Source organism: Etheostoma spectabile, chromosome 13 (genome assembly GCF_008692095.1).
Source record: "Etheostoma spectabile isolate EspeVRDwgs_2016 chromosome 13, UIUC_Espe_1.0, whole genome shotgun sequence".
Lineage (NCBI taxonomy): Eukaryota > Metazoa > Chordata > Actinopteri > Perciformes > Percidae > Etheostoma > Etheostoma spectabile.
The window spans coordinates 13,082,435-13,107,172 of record NC_045745.1 but is presented as its reverse complement, the minus strand read 5'-3'; the positions used below and the strand labels follow the sequence as shown (position 1 = coordinate 13,107,172).

General features: G+C 40.0%; 1 protein-coding gene across 1 annotated transcript; it reads left to right on the top strand.

Annotated features, from left to right (window-relative positions):
• Positions 1-24,360, top strand: vps37d (VPS37D subunit of ESCRT-I). Its single transcript, XM_032534493.1, has 4 exons — positions 1-266; positions 5,515-5,686; positions 17,171-17,253; positions 22,899-24,360. The coding sequence occupies exons 1-4, from the start codon at positions 144-146 to the stop codon at positions 23,430-23,432; spliced, it is 912 nt and encodes a 303-aa protein (XP_032390384.1). The 5' UTR covers positions 1-143; the 3' UTR covers positions 23,433-24,360.
• Positions 24,361-24,738: the final 378 nt, after the last annotated feature.

The window sequence follows — 24,738 nt, the reverse complement described above, 5'->3', positions numbered from 1 at the left end:
TCCAACGCTTGACGATTAGTAGGGTTGAATTGACGCTGCTGCATGCTGGCTGATCGCATCGCATTCCAATGTGAGCGAGATGTAACCGCTGTGCGGACTTTATGTTTCCTAAACCGTCTTCAGCCGCATTTTAAGGGAATAAAATGTCCAACTTGAAGGAGTCAAACACTTGCCCTGACGGCTACAGAGCTTTAAGCACAAGTGAGCTTAGGGAGCTTTTACAAAACGACGACAAAATGGACCAAATCCTTCGACTCAATGAAAAGGTAAGGTATCCTCTGTTCCCCCAAAGAACCAAAGTGCCTTAAGGAATTTGAGTTGTATCAACGCTTTGTTAAATATCTTCTGGTAGCTAATGATGCGGTTTCAGGCATTTTATGTACCGTTTTGTGTTCGCTGAAAATGAACGTTTATGTCATTTGATGTACGGTGTGTAAAGCAAATCCGCTATACATGGCTCATCGATTGTCTGCGTGGCGAGTGGTTGGATTTCCAATTCGTTTCCATGAGCTTTGCTCCTAATATTTGCGGTAAGTTACTAGTTCACGTTATTGAAGCGAATATAAAACTAAGGGGGTTATTTATTTGTGCGTTTCTCTGTACAAGTGATTGTTTTAAATTGCGAGCGTTCTTATCGTGCAGGAAGCATCATATCGAGATGTTGAAGACCCTATACGCGCCGTTATATGGCTGGAGTCCTTACGTCGAACTCCCTTTTGAAAATCTGGCAATTAAGTGTTTCATCCCTTAGAAGACTTACACATGAGGTAGAAGAAGACTTGAGAAATTATTAGAGTTCTTACTGCATACCATAAAATTCGGCATTACTTGAGCACACATAGCAAGACTTGTTTAAACACAATTCCAACTTTGACAACTGGTCGTCTTCAGTCCTTCCATCGAAAGATACGTTGGCGAGCAGTTCATTCTAAATTAAAATGTACTTTTACTGCAGCAAGTTGGGTCTTGTATTGGATTAATGCCAAATTGAGCAGTGATCTCTTGACAATTAAAAAACATCTTAAAACGTATTCTTTCATGAGTGTAGCTTTAACATGGCAAATAAAAAAGGCCAGATTTTTTAAAGGAATTCCACGTGCCTACTCCCCATGTCAGAGAGACACTTTTCGAGGCTACATGACCACACACACACACACACACACTGAAGGTGTACCAGTGGTTTTCAAACTTTTTAATGGTCCTCATTTTGCTTAGATTTGCCTCAAAGGGGGTGCTCAAACAGAAAAGAGTCTCAGTCAGGATTCAGTAGGCTATAGAATTGCATGGCTTTCACAGCTATGGGTGGATTCATAACAACAGTGTGTCTAGTGAAACATTACAAAGCTGGGTGGGTGGGTTATTGTCGTCGTCATACATGTTCTTTCTGTTATTGTACCAACTTCCAGGAATTAATTAACTAGGAGATTCAACATTTGATATTCCTGTATCCCCCACTTTGAGAACCAGATTTGCGTTGCTGTCTTCAACTACACTCTTCTGCTTTGATATGACCAAACCTGAATGTCATGTGATTTTGTTGCCTAAAATGTGACATTTGAAACCTAGCTCTGTGAATGAATTGGGATGATGGAGCCACAGTGGTTGGATCTCACCAAGAAGTCATACAATACTCCCCCCTGGGAGCAGAGCAGTTTGACTCAGAGCCACGATCCAGAGAGCTTGGGGGTGTTTTAGAAACTATTCATTCAGGCTCCCATTTGTCTGTCATTAACTAATAATACAGAGCTTGAGTTGTGCAGAGGACAGTTGTCCTGTGAGTAGCCAGTCTCCCAGTATTATACTAAGTCTGAGTGTTATCCTCACTGGTATAGCAAGGCAGCTTTAATAGCATAGCACAATTCAGCAACAGGGCAATTCAAAGTGCTATACATAAAAACAATAAACACATTAAAAAAAAGATAATACACAAGAATAAAAGTTACAGTCCAGTATAAGGAATTAAACATTAAAGAAATCTACAATCATTTAGAGAAAGGCAACATTTAAAAGAAAGGTCTTCAGTCTTGATTTAAAAAAACTGAGAGTAGCAGCGGACCTGCAGTGTTCTGGGAGTTTGTTCCAGATATGAGGAGCATAGAAACGGAATGCTGCTTCCCCCTGTTTAGTTCTGACTCTGGGGACAGAAAGCAGACCTGTCCCAGATGACCTGAGAGGTCTGGGTGGTTCATAGTGTAGTAGCAGATCAGAAATGTATTTTGTCCTGTAAAAAAGTCCTATTAACACTACTAGCATCAAAATATACTTTAAGTTCCAAAAGTACTCAATATGCAGAATAGACCACTTAAGAATAATATATATTATATTATTAGATTGTTACTATGGATGCAGTCATGTTTTCATTACTTTAATGTTGCAGCTGGTAAAGGTGGAGTAGAGTAAATGTACTTAGTTACTTTCCACCTGGTTATCATGGCCAACTGGTTACACATGTCTCATCTCCATATGAGCTCTTGGTGCTTCATTAATCTCATGTTAATGATGAACGTTATGTAAACCACTGAGTTTAATCATTCATGATGATTCATCATTATGAATGCTACAGCCTTATTGGGGGGGGAAATCCTTGTGTTTTCATAGCTTGCACACACAATAAGCTGTTATACATATTTCCAGTGCAACAAGAATCGCACCAACAAACTAAGGTATAAAAAGTCATATTAAAAGGGTAGATAAAACATGTAATCATTTGGACCTAAATGCTTCTGCAGCATTGAGTATCAAAAGCACCATACGCTGGTATTAAACGTCTGGTCAGATTTACAGTTTTGTTTACTTATTCTTTGATCAGATAGTTCCATATTAAAACCACAATTTAGAAAGTTAAGACTATAATTAGTTCTTGTATGGCTGCTTGTGTTTAGATATAATTACAAGAAATAAAGAGTTAGTTGAGAAGATCGATTCCACTCTCATATCTGTCTATTAAATATAACCAGCAGGGGGTTAGCTTTGTGTGGAAACGGGGAAATGGCTTGCCTGGTTCTGTCCAAAGATACCAAAACTAGCAACCCCAAAACACATTTTTACCTGCGATGACCAGCTGTAAACACAACACTGACAATATGATCTCCTTATAACTTTTGATACAGTGAACTTCTCAGCAATCGGTTTCCTATTTACACATCCAGCAGACATACAGCAACATTAGCATATTCAATGTTTTATCTCCGTTTTGGTGTCCACCAACTCCTGAGAAATATGCGTCCTTAGCTGCTTAATGCTCCACTATGTTCATTAGCTAGTGTCTGTTGTTTATTGCTGAGCAGGTAGTGCAGACCAGGTTAGTCAGAACTTTTCATTGCACATAGTCGATCAATCAATTGTTTTTATAAAAAATATTGATCATAGCTGCTTTAAGCCTTCAACTCATCTGAAATGGTGCAAAGAGAGAGTTATCAAGCTGGCCCTTCATTTATCTCAGTTGAGTACAGGCCTGGCGTTCTCTTTCAATTCTCTTTCATGGAAAAGACGTTTGACACCCCCTGTCAGTGTCATTGCGGACCGTCAATTTTGGCGTGATATGTCACTTGATGGCTTTGGACTGCAGAAGCCTAATTAAGCTTAAGCCTTATTTAAGATAAAAGAGAAACACATTTACTGCATTTCATGTGGTCACACATGTTCACAGAAAACAACAGTGCTGCTGCTCCTCTTCTCCTGACACTTAAGTGTTCCCCGAGTTTCATTTGTCAAGGATGGTAAACACTGTCAGCTCAGCTTTACAGCCCGTGCATCAAAACCCCAAAAAACGCTCCCTGAAGACTGCAGCAGTTTGATAAATGATGCAGGCTAGCCAAAGCAGGAATGCAGCGTTCATTTAAACTCCCGTTTAAGAAAAACAGGACAATTGATTGGACTGTGGGTCTGAAACGAGCTATGTTATCTTATCCTTGCAGGGACATTTTTCAAACTGGACATCAGATCTGTAGTTTCTCTTTCTGCACTCAGACAGACCTTCTTTAACTACAGGGCACATTCTGCAAATTCCTCTGAACTTAGGACTCGTGCATCCTTTGATAACGCATAAAATGTGAGACAGATGCACCGTAAATTCTGGACTCAATGAAATGGCCTTCAGTGACTGACTGTTGAAAGAAGGCAATTGAGCAAGAAAAGTATCCGGCTGGGCAGAATCACAAGAACGCTTTGACTTGATGGGTTAGTCAAAGACTATTCCAATTTTTGCAGTGTGAAGCTCACAAAGTGGCTTTATGTCCGTGTGTGAGACGCCAACTGTTTCTTTACAGTGATGTCGTGACTGCATTGTTTGGCAAGACTTAAAGGGAGTGGCATTCATTTGAATTATTTATAGCTTTCTTGTGGTCTAGTGAAAGTGACCCCTCCCCCTCACATACACATACCCAGACCACCATCTCTCAATGCCCAACAGCAAAAATCCATCCCAATGAATGAGGATTATTTGCCTTGATTTTGAAATGTCTAGCTTTTGAAACTCACTTTCAAATCCTTAAACGAACGTCATTATCAAGTTAAACAGCATAAAAGCTGAAAGGGCTTTTTAATCCTATATTCTTTGATTTTAATTAAAAATGCCTGTTTTTACGACATTAATAGTATTCAAAATTGACCTACTTTAAAGTCATAAAATGTCATGCAGCAGTTGATTGGAGAACAGGTGCCTGTTTTAAGTGATTGCTGTCTCATCTTTGTCTGGCACTGACAGGTGACTATAATAATACAAGGGTGCCCCCCATATATTATTGTAGTAGCCTGTCAGTTGGATGGGGACATTGTGACACAGACAGTTGTGGTAGTTTCTATCCTATCTATCTAGCTATCCTCCTTCAGCTTTTTGTCTGTTACGGCTCTGTTGAAGTTAACGTCTAGTTTAACCATTGGTGGTGGTTTAAGGAAGCAAGCTTGTGACTGGAAGGATACCGGTGTAATTCCCAGGGCTGGCTTTGGGGGGGATGTGCACCAAGAATGTGACTGATTGACCCTCTTCCACTTTCAGCAGGTGAACTTCACCATCAGGTGATTCAGTGTCCTGTGCCGCCTCCATTTGCCATAGCGGAAGAAGGCAAAGTAGTTTGCCTACAACAAGTTATTCAAACAGTTAATTGTGTCAGGGAGCTCCCAGCTTTTAAGTACACAAAAAACTATTTTCCTCTGGGGTGATTCAGGGTGTATGAGTTCATGCAGCTGTAGTGGGTTTAACTGTGCATGTATAGGAAACTAGAACCTCTTTCAGCAATTTATTGCCTATCACCGAAATAACTTTTCTTTAGAGAAACAAAACATTTATATAGTCTTTTTTGCATAAATGCACTCTGCGCCTCTTTAATGCTACGAAAAGGGTGAAAGGGTCTATAAAATGTCAGATCTCAAGAATAAGATCTTCAGATGTCTTGTTTGTCTGATCAAAGATAAAGATATTTAATATACAATAATACAAAATGGAGAAAAGCAACAAATATGCACTGCTACAGTTGTATCGCATGCATCATAGAATAATGTGTTGACTTTGTACAGTTTCAGGAGCTTCAAGTGGACAGGGAGATGCTGCAGACGACCAATCGAAGCTTAGCCGAGGAGAGCCTCGCCCGACAGCCCCGACTTTATAACGGCAAACTCCAACTGGCGGAAAAATACCGGGAACTGTCCAACCTGGCAACCACATGCTGGGAAAAACAGAGTCAGCGTGGTGAGTTTGACCCACCACTGAAGACACAAAGAGGAGGAGGGGTGCTGGGGGGGGGGATGCCAGTGGACGATCGCTGTCAAGACATAAGTTAAGAGGAGTGTGGTTGTGATGACAAGGTCACTGTTTTGGATTCCAGGACTGGATGGTCTTGCTAAGTGAAAGTGTAGCACTGAAAAGCTGCTTTCTAAAAGCCATTTTTCTGGACCTTTTTCTCCATGACCTTAAACAGCTGACTATTGTTGTATTTCTTATTTACTTAAATGACCACAGAGCTCTCATAAGGTTTTCTCTAGACTTCAGTGAAAACAAACCAAAAGAAGAATTCACACAAGACGGGAGAATATGGTGCATCCTAACCACTGAAGGTTAAAACTAATTATACATGATATCCCACAGTGGCTCCTCATTGTCTTACTGCAATAAGACACACAGACCTAACTGCAAGGTTTGACACATAGAAAGCACAATTCAGTCACTTTTGACTCACTGGTGTAGCAAATAAGGGACATTTCGCATCAGAGTACAGAAAAGCTTTAGAGCGTCAGTGAGACAAGCCTTCCACTGCTCAACGAAAAGCCTCAGCATGACTGGAGTTTGGTCATGGGAACGAAATGGAGCATATCAAATGCCAGCAGGAAGCTTGCAGCAGTTGTCAAGGAATTTGTGGGGTGAAAGGGGCCTTGTCTTTGTTTAGGCAAGTCATGCTTTTGACGGGCCTGCTATAAGGCAGCACCAGAGGATGTCTTCCTAAGCCTCTGTCTTAAATTTTAAGCCTCATGGGCAAGCTTTAGAAATTCCTCATAGTGTACAGAGCCAAGCCAAGAGCAGGTGATAAAATAAATCCTGCTGCATTAATTTTCAGAGGTAATGTCAACTACTACTTATTTATGGCTGTTGAGTGTAAGCTTTTATGGAACAGGCCCAGTTTTTGGTTTACTGTAATGAAAGGATTTTGTGCCACAGCCTCAGCTGCCGGCCAGTGATGGAAGTTGGGTGGAATGTTAAACTTCCTGTCAATGTGTGCGTGCATTACACAGATGCTGTCCCACCTCCCCAGCAAAGCAGGATGGGAGGGGGTCTCTTCTTCCTCTGCAAAACATCTGATTTTCATTTTCTGCAACAAGGGCGGAGAAGTAAGAGAAAGCTGAATGGACAGGGCTTTTTTTTATTTTGAGGCGAGAAATCACAGCAGAGACAAACTGGAGTGGATCAAGGCAGACAGCTGTATTGTTTAATACATCCTGCTGTTTGGTGGATGGAAATCTGTGACCAGAGAAAGCTGGAAGAGTGTGATGTGGTTTTGGTCCCCAGGTGATGTCGAGACCTTGAGCGTTTCGTAATGTCTACTCCAGGCAGTTTCTCATAACTATTATTGGCATCTATTTCCCTTTGCTTTTTCCTGTTGCCAGCCTAGTTGCTAATCACCACCACTAACTTTTGAGATAGAAGATAAAGATCATCTTCACAAACATGCCCACACATGACCCTGCTCTTTTAAAGCAACCCTGTCTCTTACATTGCATAATTACATTTACATGCTCCTGAAAGAAATGTTATTGCTGCCAAGAGTATTTTCAGACCTGTTTTTGGCTTTAAGGGAGGTGGTCAGGGTGCATGGTGGGCGTAAAGAGCACAGAACTTTGGTTTAGGCAACAAAAAGTACTTGGAGTGAAAATTGTGGTTTTGGTTAAATGTTGATAAAGTTGGTAAACTAAACACTTTATCTTGTGCCTCAAGTCACTGTTGAAATTTTCAATATCAAACTGAGACCATGATATTTCCTAAACTAGAGCTGCTCGATATGAGAAAAATATCTAGTTGCAATTGTTTTGACTGATATTGCGGTATGATTCACGATATTTGAGGGAATGATCATTTTTATATCATTATTCTCATTTTCATTGAAAATTATTAACATTGAAAGAAATGTAAATGATTATGATGTGAGTTTTGCAAGGACCTTACCAAACAAAGGATTTTTTTCTTCAGTCTGTAGGATATTATTTGTAGGCCGGGACATCTCTGCAGCACCACAATACTCAATTCATAATGGTCTGACATATATTCTGCCATTAACAGATATTGCGCCCCCCTTGCGATTTGGATATTGCACTAGTCCAAAGTGCGATTTTGATACAATTGCGATTAATTGTGCAGCCCTATCCTAAACCTTAACTTGCCTAAACCAGTGTTTCGCCTAGATTGGGGGGTTTCCGTTCTCAATTTAACACACATTTTATGAGTTGTCTTCGGAAATCAACATCGAACCACTCTTTACATCTGCATGAATTGGATCCACCACCGCAGCCTGTCATTACGTCAGCTTGTCGTTCACTAGCAAGCTTGTTTGTAACTGTTTTTTAAAAGCTTTTGCAGTTGAGACAGTTGCCTGTTTCAATGCAATGCGCTGCTGCAGAATTAATATAGGGGAATCCCAAAGGATATTTGGCATTATTTTAGGCATTAAAAAAGATGTTTCTGGCCTGGTGGGGGTTTGCATTGTCCTGTCCTAAGAGAAAAGAAGAGAAAAAGACATGTTGTCAGTGAACTTTTTCTAGATTGTTCTTAAAAAAACACTAACTGATAAAAAGCAATATTAGGTCATGTATTGGGCAGATTATATCAGATTACTGTGAGATATTTTTGGCGCAGCCACAGTGCTATTTAAAACATCCACACACAGTGTCAGATATGGTGTCACTAACTATGAATCAAAGAGTAAGAGCTTCTTCTAGATTTTGAACTTAACAGTTGACTGTACCAATATATCAGCTGACAGCAGCTTCAGTCGAGTTCTTTTATTTTTACACTCTCCAAAACCCAAAAATATAGCTTTGTTCTTGACTAGCACATCCTAAATTAAAAGGGCTGATGGCAGATGGATGGTATTTATCTCTGTAGCGTAATAGTTCTTCCCTTTTGCGACAAAGAACCATTAGCTATGCGAACCATGCCACTAAGACAGCTTTGAAGCAACTTTAACACCATTTGTAAGCCATGTCACAACAGCCTCCTGTTTGGCTGCTGGCATCAGTTAAGTCAATCCATTCTAGGGAGACTGGGGGATCATTTGATGCCATTGAATGGTTTCAGCTGTTTGACTTCTTCAGTCTACTGACAAACAGCCAGACTGCACCTTTCCACTCTTCCAATTCTTTTATCTCTTGTAATCCATGTGCCAATCTTTTTTTAAATCAGAAAACCATGAAAATGCAGAAATTACACAGTAACACACAGTAAATCCTCCACACACCCACTAGTTCAGAATAATGCTGCGTCCCAGGCAACCCGTAACTCGTGTTTTCACAACCTTCGACCCGTGAATGTGCCCTGGAACGGCAGTCAAACCTGTGACTTACTGCTCACAAACTCGTACCAGATCGTTGTACTCCCAGTTACAGTTACAGTCACACACGCATAAACAATGTCGACCCCTGTTGATGCTGTACAGATGCTGGTAATTAACGGAGAGACATATAAATAAATAGACAACGTAAAGTAATTTTGCACATTGTTATCAAAATAATACACATACAATTGTGTACTACTATAGGTTATGCTTATTATATGAAGCCCAAAATATGTTGCAGACTAGAAATAGCAAGTATCAGTTAGCGCTAGCTAATGTCAACGTTAGGTAGCCGCTAGCTAAAGGGGTTTGTCATGACTTTGCTTGGATTGCTACCTTCTCATGAGTCGTGACTTGAAGTTGTAATTTACGGGCTAAAAACTGTGTCTGGAACGCAGCACAAGTACAGGTCATCCTCTGAATATCCTACTGCAGGACTGTACTCGCTTTGTCTTTTTTTCATACTTATTTGTGATGTTGGGTGTGGTCATCAGAATGGGATTATGGGCTTGTTTGTTGTTGTCATAGCAGAACTAAGTGAATGTGAACTGTGAGACAAGGCTTTTATATTGACTTCCTGTGGGAACCCAGCTGACTGTTTGGTAGCTGGAGAACAAAGTGCAAATGGTGTCTCATAACCAAGCTTTTTGTTTGGGACTTTCCATATTCAGATTTGAATAAAAGCATTATTCAAGTCACTTTTGGGTTTAAAGGATGTAAAAGATCTGAATGTGTCTTTGTGTCTCTCAGCTTGTTGCAGACATTTTAGATTTACGAGGTGTTTTGCTGCCACTATCTAACTGACATTTTGGGACCAATTGCTAGGGACGAAGTAAACACGGCGGTAAGACTATTTTAAAGAGCCACCGTCGCTGCGCCTGGAACTTAGCGCCCCCAAGACGATTGGGATTAGTTTAAAGAAATGGAAACAACCCAAAGCGTATTTTTCACCTATCCCAGAATGTATATGGTTTAGCCAGACCTTATTTCACAGCCCTGTGGAGATAGTTCTGGCAATGCAAGACTACATTGGTATTGACTGATCAGGCCAAGGAAAGCTCATCAAGTCAAAACAGAAGAAAAAATCCGTAATATGCCATTTGTGCTGATAACACTGTTTGATTGACAGGACTCACCACAGTGATGAGTGCTGCAAAGGAACAGAACAGATGGTGGCAGAACTACATATTGTTCTGATATTGTGATTACAAATGTTTCTGTCACTAGAGCGTGGCAGCATTCAGCTCAGATTCATGAACTAACTTGAAAATGGCAAAGTGTTACGCTCAGTTTGTTTCGCACGAAGCTGTGAAGCTGTTATCACACTTGTGTTGGATGTTACACAAAGCCTCTCAGGTTTCCGTGCTTTGACGCTGTGTTAGTAGAGGACAAACATGAGCCTGGAGTGCTGCAGGGGTATAATTCACTGCTGACTCGCTGGCTAATTTTCAAGCCTGGGATACATCCATGCCCTGCAATGGCCCATCTGTAATAACCTGACCTATTTGTGTATAATCAGCAGCAGAATGCTTGCCCAGCGTGTTAAACTGCCTTTCTTCACTTGATTTCTCTTAACCATTCATTACAGTAGAGTCTGTTTGTGTTGTTTCCGGCTGGCGCTTCATCAGTTAGTTGCATTGATATCTGTCAGCCTTTTGACCAGAGACAATGTAAGCAGCAGCCGGGTCCTGCATGAAATGTGGAAATCTGTTGTGCTTAAGGGCAAGATGGACGCTGTAAGAAAAGGCATTGTGCACTGGTATTTTACTGACGTTTCTGTTCATCACCGTAAATCAGTCTAAATGTTATTTGCATTTTTCAAAGGATTGTCTCAATAATAAGTGAGCAGTTCCACTATCTTGTGATTGATTTGCACACTTCACAAAAACATAATTGAACTAAATGAGCCACATAATGGATTAATGCCTACAATGTAAATAAACAATTTAAGTGAAACACTCGTCAACCAGTAGATGTGTTTAATTAGCCATTCAAAAAATAACGTTTAATGTGATCAAAGCAGGAACGTCTGCAGAACAGATGTTGATAAGACTGTAGCCATTTGCAGGTGTTCAGTGTCACAATGTAGTATCACTACACACAACCATCCACTGTGTTTACCTTCATTAAATTACATGTAAATGACACCAGTCTGCTACATAATAACCACACACAGTCCACATCTACACACGCACAGCCTGGTCCGTTATAACACAGTATCCTGCCTGTTTATGCGGAAGATATTAGATAAGCAGAGCACATAACAGGTTGTGTTTTATTCTTAAAAAATAATGTTGTACTACATCAGTTACAATATGATGTAACCATTTACAATGTGAAAGACAGTAGAATTATAATATGATCTTTGTGTGTCATTACATTTACACATACAAGGAATGTATTAAGTAAGCTTTTCTTTTTTTTTATGCTGAAAAATGCCAATTGCCATTTCCCGAAGCCCAAGCTGAATCCTTAAATAACTGGTTTTATTTAATCAAAATCCAAAGATTATTCATTTATATTGGTGTAAAACTGAGAGAGACAGCACAACTTCACATTTGCTGTGTAAACAGTTTGATATTTATACAATTCTTTTCTAGATTCATTGATAAATCATTTAGATATAACATGTCCAAAAATAGTTCCCATGGCTTCCTCAAATGTCTTGTTTTGTCCAATCAGCAGTCCAAATCCCAACTATATTCACAAGAAAACCAGTTAATATTCACGTTTTGAAAGGTTTTTGTTTAAATAAATAACTTCAAATTAGCTGTTAATTTAATTTCTGTTCATCAACCATTCATTTTAGCATTAAGTTTGCACTTACAATGTGAAGCAGTTTTTCAATTTGCTTATTTTATCCACCACGTGATCGTTTGGGTTATATTTGTCCAGGTTCAATGGAGAAGAAGGAGGTTTCATTTTAGGTCCTCACAGCAAAGTTTCAGGAACAGTGTCGATGTTCTAAAATTAGCTTGTTCTGAGGATTATAAGGACAATTTCTTCAGTAGAAAGTACTTCCAGCGCAAACCGTTCAGACAGAAATCTGGATCGATGCTACACGAGGGTTAAGTAGGAAAATATGTTTTCCATAGTTTGGACATTGTTAACTTTTAACAGCGGGGCCAAAGAGAGGTGATGCCAGTTGGTCCATCTGTTTGACCAACTGCTGTTCATCCCTCTGTGTAGATCCGTGTGAGTATAATTCAGATGGTTTGGGTTTTATCTAGTTTCTCCATTAAGTCAGAAAAATTATCCCTGACAAGCAGTCTGTTCTTTGGCAAGGTATCTTCATTTTTGCTTAAATTAGCTGCAAATATCATTGACTTTTACAATTTTAGCCGTGTCTCACTTAGCTTGTTTTATGCAACCAACAGTCGAAAACCCAAAGATATTTAATATCTTTATATAAAGGAGACATTGCTATTAAATCCTTTTAATGTTTAAATATTTTATTCATGTTCACACTTGTTATGTTTAATCAAGTATACTTTATTGTTTGCAGAAAGCTTAAATGTTTCAAAGCTCTTTCAGATGCTTAACCACACCCAAGATGGAGAGGGGAGCGGTGAATTTAACATGACACCCGTTAACATGATATTCAGGTTTTAAATCCTGCATAATAAAGGATGTTCCACTGGCGATTGGATGGTCTATCTACGACCTTGAGTAACAACATTTGGACATATGAAAGCAATTACCCAACCCTGATGCACAGTGTATTGTATCGCATATTGATGACTTGAACATTTTAAACATATGAATAGACATTATTTATTTGATCAATTTTTATTGACTTATCGTTTCAGCTCCAATCAAGTTATATTAAATGTCTGGTGTGAAGCAAAGCCTTCACCCAAAGCCAGTTGCTTAGTCAATAAGGGCCTTTATAGGGAAACATTATACAGATAAACTTTGGTTATAGCCTTCACAGTGCTCAAACCAGCAGTGTGACTGCCTTGACTCTAGGGCTGGGCGATATGGAGAAAATCAAATATCACAATTATTTTTGACCAAATACCTCGATATCAGCACCGCAACAAAATTGTAGTGTTGACTATTGGTGCTTTCACAAAATATTTCCACAATGAGATTTTTGATAAATAATCATCAGTAATGTGGATAGAATGACTAAGTGGGTAAAGGTAAATAATAGAACAGTACAACAGTCTGGTTAGTTCAGAAAATGACATCACTTTACTCTAATTTAGCCTTTAAAACCAGGAAAAGACACCACTTATGCCATATTACGATATTAAGATATCCAAAATCGAATATGATATCTAGTCTCATATATTGATATAATATCCATATATTGCCCAGCTCTACTTGACTCCTCATCATATCATGTCTGCTCCCAGACGAAGCGTGGTACTATTCACTCACTTGTAAGTGCAGCAGTATATGCTGTACGCTCCACTGGCCTCTAGGTCAACACCACACCCCCTTCACTCTCCACCTCCTCAAATGTAGGTCACACACAGCTGCTGTGGGTGTATTTGTTTGCTTGGCTGTCACCTCTCATTACACCCCCATCTCCCCACATGTGCTGTGTGGGGTCATAAACAGGGCCATTCCTTAATGCTTGCTTGATTTTTACTATTGGATGTTCACACATTGATGGCCAGAACGCAGAAATGTAACATTGAGCGATGGATTATTAATGCTGGGGTGACAGGGTTATAGAAAGCAGAACGTACTGTGAAGTTTGTTGAAGCCATTAGGGTTTTCTGCTCAGAAAGCTTCTAAAGGGTGTTTATCACCTGTAAAGATCTTTGTAAATGATTTGGCTGCCAAGCTGCATTACTTCAGTGACAAGCGGGGAACATTTAAAGCAACTGGACTAAAATTACAGCTGCCTCCATACGATGCCTATTTTCTCTCTTTCTGTGGAGATTTACCTCCGAGGCTTAGAGTTATTAGGTCATTACTCTGACCTTTATTTGCCCCTCAGGCTCCGTTGAATCCAGTCTGACTTGTGGGGGGAGCAGGGCTGTCACAGCATCTCTTGGAGGTACAAGACACACTTGGCAGTCAGCTTGGTCAAGCCTGTTTAAAATGATGACCAGCCGCAATCCCCAGGAGGTGAACACATGCTGAGTATTTGCTGTGCTTATACATATTTATCAAGCCAGCTGTGGCCATTTCTGCCTGTATGTGTTTGTCGTCACATAGATGTGACACTAGTGGAAGTGTAGTTTTGTGTTTGTGTTTTTCATGATAAAATAAGCAAATCTCAAGCTGGGCTACAAGTTGAGCCCCGTAAAGACATTATGTAAGCTGAGATCAGATAAGCTTTTATTGATCCCCCAGAGGGGAAATTTGGTTGTTGCAGCACCACAAGAACATAAATTACATAAAGTAAAAGAGAAAGTCAAAAATAAACCAAGAGAGGTATACAAAACTTAAATAAGAATAGGAGGGGAATTAGAAACTATACAATTTAAAAACGAGCAAATTTGTTTACATTTTGGCAAATTGGCAAACATTAAAAGTATGCCAAGTTAGATATTAGCAGTTCCTGTCTGCATTTTACACATTAAGACGTGTAAAAACTATCACTGGATTAAGAGGCGGCTGTGGCTCAGTGGTAGAGCGGTTGCCTGCCAATCGGAAGGTTGGTGGTTCGATCCCCGCCCCTGCAGTCATTGTCGAAGTGTCTTGCCTCGGGCAAGACACTGAACCCCGAGTTGCCCCCGGTGCTGCGCATCGGAGTGTGAATGTGTGTGAATGTTTATCTGATGAGCAGGTGGCACCTTGTACGGCAGCCCCCGCCACAGTGTATGAATGTGTGTGAATGGTGAATGTTTCCTGTAGATGTGAAAGCGCTTTGAGCAGTTGTTAAGACTGGAAAAGCGCTATATAAATACAGCACATTTACTTTGATACTAAAATTATGATGATGATGATTGTCAAGTTCTTCAGTTTTAACAAGGGTCTTTTTTTTCAATGTCTGTGGACATTTGAGGTAATGATATCCTCGGGAAGTTAAAGTCACACAGAATCTAAAGATATGTGTATCATGTCTCTTTGGTTAGATTTGACTGAGTTATGACTTCAAAGAGGAATGCACATTTCAAACGCATTTCGGGCACTAATGGATTTAAAGTACCTTAACAGCCTTTATGAACTGTGAGTAACAGCTGTTGACCATGTTGATGTAAACTCCCCCTCACAATTTGAAAACCTTTTGCTTTATTATCTTTTATTAGCAGTGAAGAGATGACAGGAAATTAAATTCTGCATTCAGAGATGGGAAAACAACATAACCAAATGTTGTGGTTTATGGTTTGCACCTGAACCCCAAGGCCACCAGGGCAGCCCAATCCAATTTTAATTTAACTTTAGCCGTCGGACATATCCATAAATTTAATATATTTCAAAGCTCTGGGGATTTGCTTAATTTTTTTGTTTTTACAACTTGGGTCACATTTTGTAGTTTTGGCCATCATTCAAATCAGTAATAACACCATTGTTCTGGCCATTTTAACTGCTGGGATCTGGGAACATGGGGACAGCGCTAAAGACTGTCAGGTTTTATTTGCACTCACAGGTTAGACAAACTTATATGAAGGGAAAACAAAAGGTGAACAGCAAAATTGGTTCTTACAAGCATCTGAACAGTTTGCTGCCCTAATGCATCACAATAACAAAATAATATATTGTCAGTCATTATTTGGGGTGGGAATCTCTGGGCATCTCAAGATTCCATTTAGATTTTCGATTATCGATGCGTCTCGATGCAAAGATTTCCGTGCGTGATTTAAAAAAATATACCTATAAATGAGTTTGTTAGATTTTGACATATACAGCATATGTTTTGTCTACCGAAGTTTTTATTTTGTTGTCATTCCATGCTTAAGCCTTAAACATGCTTGTGAAAGTCCCCTTCTCTCACAGTGATCTTCCATGTCAGAGGCCAGTCATGTTTAAAGGTGGAGAATTGGCTTCTTAGAGCATGAAACATGAGGTGGTCAGATGTAATGTGATAAAGTAGATCAGCCTTTGTGTTTTGTCTTATTATTTTATGCATGTCTTATTAGATCAAGTGTATATGCACAAAACCTTTTTTTTATTTTTTGCCATTTTTATGTTTTTTCTGCACTCCAGCGTAAACTATAATTGTTGTCCTAACCACCTCTTCAGTCACTCTATTTGATTTTTATATATAATATATATATATATATATATATTATATATATATATATATATATATTAACATACATACATACATATACACACATACACACACACACACACACACACACACACACACACACTCTACCGGTCAAAAGTTTGGGGTCACTTAGAAATTTCCATTGCCCTCCATTATAGACAGAAATACAGCTGAGATCAGTTGCCTTGTTTTTTTAACCCGGTTAGCAGTTTTCAAATTACATTATGTGCTGACATAATTGCAAAAGGATTCTCCAGTGTTTTCTCAGTTAGTTTTTTAAAATGATATCAGATTAGTAAACAGAATGTGCCTCTGGAACATTGGATCAATGGTTGCTGATAATGGGTAATGTAGATATTACATTAAAGATCAGCCACCCACTCAGATCAGCTGGTATTCTGTCTATAATGGAGTGGCATGGAAATTTGTAAGTGACCCCAAACTTTTGACCGGTAGTGTATGTTTTTTTTTGTATTGCATGAACATACAGTAAATATTTCAAACATGGCATCTGCATGAACATGAAAACTGAGCTCTCAGGCATTTTTGTTGAGGTACGACGTTAAAGAGAGCTTGGATAAACGTTAAAAAGTTTTATAGATTTAAAAGAAGAGGAAAACATCTAAATGTTGTATTTGAGAAAGTAATGAGTAGACGGCAAAAATGAGACTCCAAAATGGGTTTCAGTCTCGTGGTCGAACCAAACTAAAACCAGCTTCCCAAAATGTCTCAATTTAATATTTACAGGCTCTGTTTTCCCTTTTTTCTAGCCAACAACTGTCCATCCCATCACCACCATCTCCTCGTCAGCACATACCCTCAGGGCTCTTTTGTGATTTGGAAAATAATTTTCTCTGCTGTGGTTTCTTGGTTACTGGATTTTTCTTCCAACCCCAGTGACGTAATACCTCATCTTCCTCTCTACACATGCATCAGTGATGTGTCTTTGTCTTTGCAGAGGCTCGTGTCCAGAAGCACAGCCTGCAGACGGCGCAGAACCTCCTGCAGGAAGAGGTGGCACATGCTGAGGAGCAGTCAGAGGTAAAGCAAACAAACAAAAAGCTCCTAAAATGGATCTCTTATTCTCTGTTCTTGGGGAGAATCGAACAGTCTTTCATCACTTTGGCAGAACAGTGGATGATTCTTGAACAGCCTGCAGTCTAGCTGACAGCCCACCCACTTCTGTGCAATCTGATCTCTAAAGACATGAGGGAGCAGTACAACAACATCTGAGAGCAACTAAACCCACTCCTACCAGGGGAGTCTCTGCAGAAACCCCTGCACATACTCTTCATGTGTTCTGTCAATCCTGCATTCAGATTTTACAATTTTAAGGATTTTGTATATATATTTGATCTTGGGGATGAAGCAACATTATTTCAGCAAGTGCCCCTGTAAAAAAAAAAAAAAAAAAAAAGGGCTAAAGGAGCATTTTTTGATGTTTCTCCAAAGATCATTTATTGCATTCAGTATTTAAAAACAAGACAATAAAAGATTTATTTTATGGACTGCATTGAATTTTGGCTGCAAAATGGATGGTTTTTGTGCTTCCAGTTAGACTTTCAAGATCAAATCACGTGTTGGCTTATGCATATCCTATCAGGCAAATTCCTCGTAGGCTCTGTGTAAACATGAAACATATAAAAGTGGGAACATCCTTGTTGGAATAAAAACAATTATATTTGGACAGTCTGCATGATTTTATTTTTGTCCTGAATATGCATCACGTACAAAAAGCTTCTTCTGTTCAAATGATGCATTAACAAGTAGTCCTGTTTATATCTTGCATGTTCTTTTGGCATCGATTAGGACAGCGAGGAAGAGTTATTCACAGATGAAACCCACACTGCTGCTCCAGGCTTGGATTGATTCGCTCGGCACACCTCCCCCACGTCGCACTGCTCTAATCAATACCTCCATGGCTCAGTCATTAGAAAGCCTGTCCCACTCATTGATTAAGCAACACCCAGAACATGCCAAACAGCCTCGCTCAGCCTCAGTACATTTGTATATGAGACGGCCGTATCGGTAAATGTTTGGTACAGGTCTGTTATTTCATACCTTCGATCACTCGATAAATACACTCATAGCAGTTTGAAATATATGTGTTTCTAACCGTAGCTCTGGGTTTTAGTAGACCTGAATCAATACATAGTCTTTGTCTCTTCGTCTGTTACTATCTAAGTTGTTTGAGATTCGGCACTTGGAGGGTCGTTCCTTCTTGATTTTGTGACAAGAAAAGCAGCAGTTTCCAAAACCTCTTTCAGAATTCAGAAGTAATAAGAACTGTGCCACTGTGACTGTGAAATTCGGGAAAAGCATGTTTTCCCTTGGTCCTGGTGTCAGACAAAAAATCCCTGCCTTTAAAGACTCCGGCCGACAGTTTCTTCTTCTCTTGCCTAAAGTCAAACAGACTTCCTTGTTAGGAAGATTTCTTGTCAGGTACCAACATGAAAACGGATATCTGATGGAGGAAACGAAACTTCTCGTTGTCCTCTGTTCTCATATAAATCACTCAAACAGATTTATGTTGTCACTCACTCATCACAAGAGGGCTGCAGTGGTTTGAATCACACCTCAGCATTTAAAGTAAGCTTGTTTTGCCTTTATTTTCACAGATATGTGGGCACACAGACCGGTTGAGGTTTTAACTCCAGTTCACAGCTTCATTTTAGCTGCCGATTATGTGTTAAAGCTGTCAGATTGCTGCCAAGAGGGGACTGATGTTCTTAGGGGCTGCACAATGTTTTTTGTTGGTGGTGTTTTAGTCATGCACACACAGGTACAAAAAAACTTTCAAAAAAACTAGTTAAAAGGTGCAGTGAGTGATGCTGCACCGAGATTGTTGATATTTGAACTGCCAAACAAATATAACCCCCTCCCCCCCCACCCCCATTCAGAAACGCCACACCCCCAGATTCATGGACGGGCATTGCCATAGCGACCACTTCTGTAAGTCTCTCTCTGCTGACTAACCGAAATATGGCAAAGTTGATATTAGCTCTATTAGGTTGTGGATTAGCAAACTGTCGCTCTCGCTGTAAAGCCAGTCAGTTGGGAGCAGCCATCACAGACAATAGCAAACGGACGAGGTTATGGTTACGGTCATACAACTTCTTTTTTTAATTTGTATTCAATAGTCCTTTTCCTTTTTTCTTGCTGTATTTCTGCCAACTCGTTTTGTCGATAACCCCATGGCTGCTGCATGAATTAGAAAAAAGGTGTATTGGATTACCTTCATACAACATACTACACCTCTGTGGCTTAATAATGAAGTATTCTCCAGCAGAAATCTTGATAAATCCACCAGGTTTCTTTTAATTCCCTAATCTGATAAAGGAAATTAAGTTTTTAGTTTTTGTATTATGTGTCAAAGATCAAGTTACTGACAATAAAGAGATTGTAAACAGTGAAAAAACTGGAGAAGCTGAAAATAAATAAATAGTAATTCGCTTAGTTTAGTTGATAAGGATATATTTTGTTGGCATAAACTGATAAAAAGGTTCTCTGCAATAACTAATTCAAATGACCAAGTTTAAGGCCATTTTTATTCATGAATCAAAACAAAATATAAAAAATCAGAGACGAACAACTTGGATGGCTGATCGTTCAATATTGTTATTTGTTCATCTGTATACTTGTATCTAGGGTCGCATTAGATCAATTGATAAATCAATCTTCAGAATAATTTGTGGATAAATCGTTTTGTCAGCAAAATATATGGATATGTGGAACAACGTCAAAATATTAAGCTTACTGTCATATAAGACAAACAAAAGCACTAAAAAACTCACATTTGAGTAGCTGAGATCAAGGATTATTACTCAAACGATTAATAATTTATCAATTCATTTTCTGACAAACTTTTGAATAATTAATTACATTAAAAAAAATAATGAGCTTTGCCTGTAACAGCTGTTGTATGTTGGCTGTAGGGCCAATAACATTCCCTGCGACCTAAGGTTGTTTAACGGCGTCCACACCAGATGGAGAAACTCTCCCTTCACAGTGGGGGAAGACACAGTGGGAGGAGATGTAATAAACCACAAACTCCACCAATCACACGACAGGGCTGGCCAGTGGCAAGTGACTGTAAATGGAAGGACGTTGAACAATGACAGAATTAACATTTATGGAGCTTACCTATTGCAAGCACTAGCTCTACTCGGCTCAGCTCGACTTGGCCCCGGTGCCCCGTCCTCCATTTTCCATTACAGATTTAGTACCACCTCATTTTGCCGTGACCTAACGCGACACACACAGCCGGAGGACAAATTCAGTTTCAGCTGGAGGCAGCAAAAAAAACTATTTGTGTTTGTTCAGGACACCCCCGTCTGTTGCTAGCAATGATGATGCAGTGATTAGTGACAATTCTCTCTGACCAATCAGTAGTCCGCAGGTTTTCACGTCACCTTTTGGGATCGCCTCAGCTGGCTTGGAACCGTCACGTGGTACTAAAAACAGTACCTGTTGGCAGGTACCAGGGACTTTTTTTCTTAATGGAAAACCAAAAAAGGCGAGTAGAGTCAAGTCGAGTAGTAATGGAAAAATGGCATTAGTCTCTGTTTTAGCCTTTAAAACTGACTTGTCTTTAAAGGAGTACGGCACCATTTGTTGAAATAGGGCTTGTTATGGTCTCTCCTAGCTGTAGATAGGTGGGCCAACGCATTTTTTATGTCTCATGCATGAATTGTTTTAGTCCGGTGCAACACCGACAGCGCCGCCGCTAGTTAGCTTAGCGTAGTGAATGGAATCCTATGTTGCCAGTTAGCATGTTGTGAGGAAAAGTGTGCCAACAAAAAACAACAACAACAACAACCTAATGATGTCTTGTGGCCTTTGCAGATTAAGACTAGACGATTTCCTAGGCAGATATTGACTTCGGACTATATCGGGTGGAAGCACAGCCAAAGCACTGCTACATGGGCGCAGAGATAACGCAGCATCTTAAATTCCCCCAACGTCCCTCAACATACCCGGCGGGAATAATTTATTATATAGTAGTGTATATAGGATATTTTTCCTGTAGTAGACAGTAAATGCCGATAAATATGGTGTATTTTGTGAGAGACGAAGAGGATGACTTCTCAGACAGTCAAGATAGAGCCAATAAACAGCTGTCCACAGAGTAAGTGATCACTGTAAACATGACGCATGGTTATTTTACAGGATAGATCAACCCATATTAGACCTGTACTCACAGAGGTGCTGCGTGTTATCTTGGCGCCATGTACTTCGGCTGTTGGCTACTTCCACCCAATATAGTCCCAAATCAATATCTGCCTAGGAAATCGTCTAGTTTTAATCTGCATTGCTATTTGTACTCGTTGTTGGTTTATTTTGATTTAATCTGACATACGCCATCCTGCTGCCGTAAATGTTTATTAATCTGCAGCTAAAAATAGTACCCAAAAATGCACTATTTACTACTGTTGGATTTGCTTAAAACAACAGTGGCCAGCAGATTTAATGAATACTGTGCCTTTCAAAAGAAAAAAACATTTTTTACGTTGTCAGTAAAATGAATGGGCTTCAGACAGGGTAGGGACGTCGTATAGTATAAAAAGACAGACAAACACATTGTTGTTTTTGTCTTTTCATGAGGTTTGATAAGAGAAACTATGACAGTGAGAAAAGTTAAAAAAAAAAAAAAGACTTATCCTTTAAATCTCGGTGTTGTGTCTCCTTGTTTAGGACTTTTCTAGATAGAAATATCTTTAAACAACACTGGGGTTTTCACTTGTTGAGAACCACATTTTAGTCCTCATTAATTGTTAAACAGCAGGTCAGTCAGAGAGTAAAAACCAGGTGTAACACCAGGTCACTGGGAGAAATCAGGTTACACGGGACAGTGAGAACACATTTAGGGATGAAACTATCAATCAGTTGCTTAATTCAGAAATCCGTCAACCATTTGAATAATCAATTAGTCAGTTAAGACATTTTTTAAGCAAAAATGCCAAACATTTGATGATTACAGGGGTTAGGGGGTGCAGGTTTTTCAGCTTTTCTGTGTGATAAACAGAAAATGTAACATTGTGATGGGCTGAGCTTTTCTTTCATCGTACCACACTGATCTCACATACTGTATATGATACCTTACCTGAACAAAATCTTTGTCATGCAAATTTGTATTTGTAAAACCATTTTTTGAGATGTGTTTATGTTGTTTATACATGACCATGAAAGAATGGTTCCACTAGCCGAAATGTTTCTTTAATCCCTTACCACTATTAAGGATCCCTCATTTACATGACTGATGAAATGAATAGTGAATAAACCCTCTTCTTTTTAGTCCCACAATTGGCTTTTAAACAATCAATGGGGTTTATGCAGTGATTACTTAACAAATATAACTTCTGTCCTCAATGTTCAGCTCAACCAGACGAAGCTTCTCTCATCCTGGGAACACATACAGAGACAGATCACACGGCTTTCAAGCGTTGCCAAAAGTAACAGTTGCAGCACATGGATACATGGACCTTTTGTTAGCTGAGTAAAATGTACTCACAGTGAAATTGTGTAGCGGCCAAACTATGCCAAAGTTCGTGGGGAAACATGCCCGAGCTAATTAAATCCTCTTTATACTTACAGGAGTTTGTTTGAACGCGTCCCCGCGGTCGGACCTCCCTTTGTGTGTTGTCCTGTCCACTGATGTCGGTTTATTTATCTGCCCTGCTTCACAGGAGCTGCTGGAGAAATTCATGGAGGGAAACATAATCCTGGATGAGTTCCTGGACTCCTTCCAAAGCTCCAGGAAGACATATCATATCCGCCGGGCTCAAGCGGAGAAGATGCAGGAGGTCGCGCAGGCCAAGCGGCAGCCGAGTAAAACCAAGAGAGCGGAGGGGAACAAAGAGGTTAAGAAGGACTCGGAGCAGCCTCAGGAGCCTCAGCGGCCCAACGGCTTCGTAGCACAGGGACCCCTTAGAGTGTTCCAGGTACGCTACGGCCTCACGCCAGCCATCCTCCTCCCTCATTACCCTGCTTCTCCACCTGCCTCAGCTCCAAGCTATCAAAGTAGCATCCCCACATCTGAACCCCAACTGGGACAGACCCACATCCTCAGCCCCAGCACTCCTCTCCCAGGACACGGTCAGCCAGTTGGCCTCAGAGTCATCGGACAGTTACCGGGTGGCTGGCCGGCTAACGGGCGGCCGGTGAGAGTGCAGCAGCTTTACAGGCCGAACCCCCAACAGCCTGAACCCCCGTACCGTTAAGTTTCAGGAGGGAGGAGGAAGATGAAAAGCCGGTTTGAGAGATCTTCCAAGACATGGAACCAAACAGTGGCTGTTAAAATCATGTAAGCAAAGACTGATCCAGAGACAGGCAGCGCTGCAGACGTCCATTTCTGTTCTCCATCCATGACACACACATGTAACCAGAGCAGAGTCAGGTAGGCGGCAGGTGACTAGGAACCAGGAGGGAGGACTAGGGATGGGCTCCGATAGCCAGAACAGTTAAGCTCCGACGTTAAAGAATCTCTTATGAAACCTTTTATCTCTCCTTAAGTTTTTCATTTATAATTTTAAAAAATTTAGACCAATCCGGCGGCCGATTTATGTGACTTGTAAGCGCCTTCACCAGTGGAACACATTTACCCTGAGAGTAAAAGCGGAGATGTTCAGGTTAATCAGGGTCAGCAGTTGCTTCCCTTCTGTCAAGTTATCCAATCTCAAACCACCAGTCTGAAATTAATTCTGACAAAGATTAGGGAGAGAAAAAAACAACATTCATGTAGCGCTTCTGTCCGACCTCCACATTCTGGATGTATATAGGTTGTGAACATGAACTAAGCTGTCATTAAATATTGTAGAGTTTCTGCCTCCTCCGCCAACAAAAAGTGATTACATATCTTCTTATTTAAACTCTGTAATTACTTGCAAATGTTTACAGCTAAACCTGAGATGTAATAAGGGATTTCGAAGGATTCAGACGCGATAAAATGGTATCGAACCCCATCCCTAGAGATTTTTGATTTTATTATTGTAAGTATAATTTTATACTGTACACAAAGGGTTGTGAAGCACAACTTCAACACTGAAGAAAAAAAGGATCCCATTGCTCATTCATACAACTTTAGGACAGAGAGAGGCTTTGAGAAGAGTCATCACCATGAATGATGGCATCAATAAAGTGGTTTAATATAAACTCTTTGTTTTTCATCTTATCAAAGAATAACATTCATACTTGGAAATATTTCCAAGATCATGAATGCTCATATTAGATTGCTGCAGAGTTAAAACAAAAAACCGAGCAGGTGGTATTTATTAATAATTCCCAGACTGTAACCTGTCTATTATTTGCAGTGTCATGTGTGTTGGCATCACAGATGATTCCCCAACGCCGTCTGCCTTCTTGTGCGATTTCATGAGCAGTGTTTGAGCTCACACGATTTATTTATTCATGTAAATCCTATTTTAAATGGCTGACTTCAAAGCTTCTTGTTTACCGTGCTAAATGAAGAGCTGCGTCTCTCTTTCATGGCAGCCAGTGTTTTTATTCCCCCCCCCCCCTCCGAATTGA

Coding starts and splice junctions, on each gene's coding strand:
- vps37d (XM_032534493.1), top strand. CDS start 144: ATGTCCAACTTGAAGGAGTCAAACACTTGCCCTGACGGCTACAGAGCT. Junction 5,687..17,170: donor GGAAAAACAGAGTCAGCGTG/GTGAGTTTGACC, acceptor TTGTCTTTGCAG/AGGCTCGTGTCCAGAAGCAC. Junction 17,254..22,898: donor ATGCTGAGGAGCAGTCAGAG/GTAAAGCAAACA, acceptor CCTGCTTCACAG/GAGCTGCTGGAGAAATTCAT.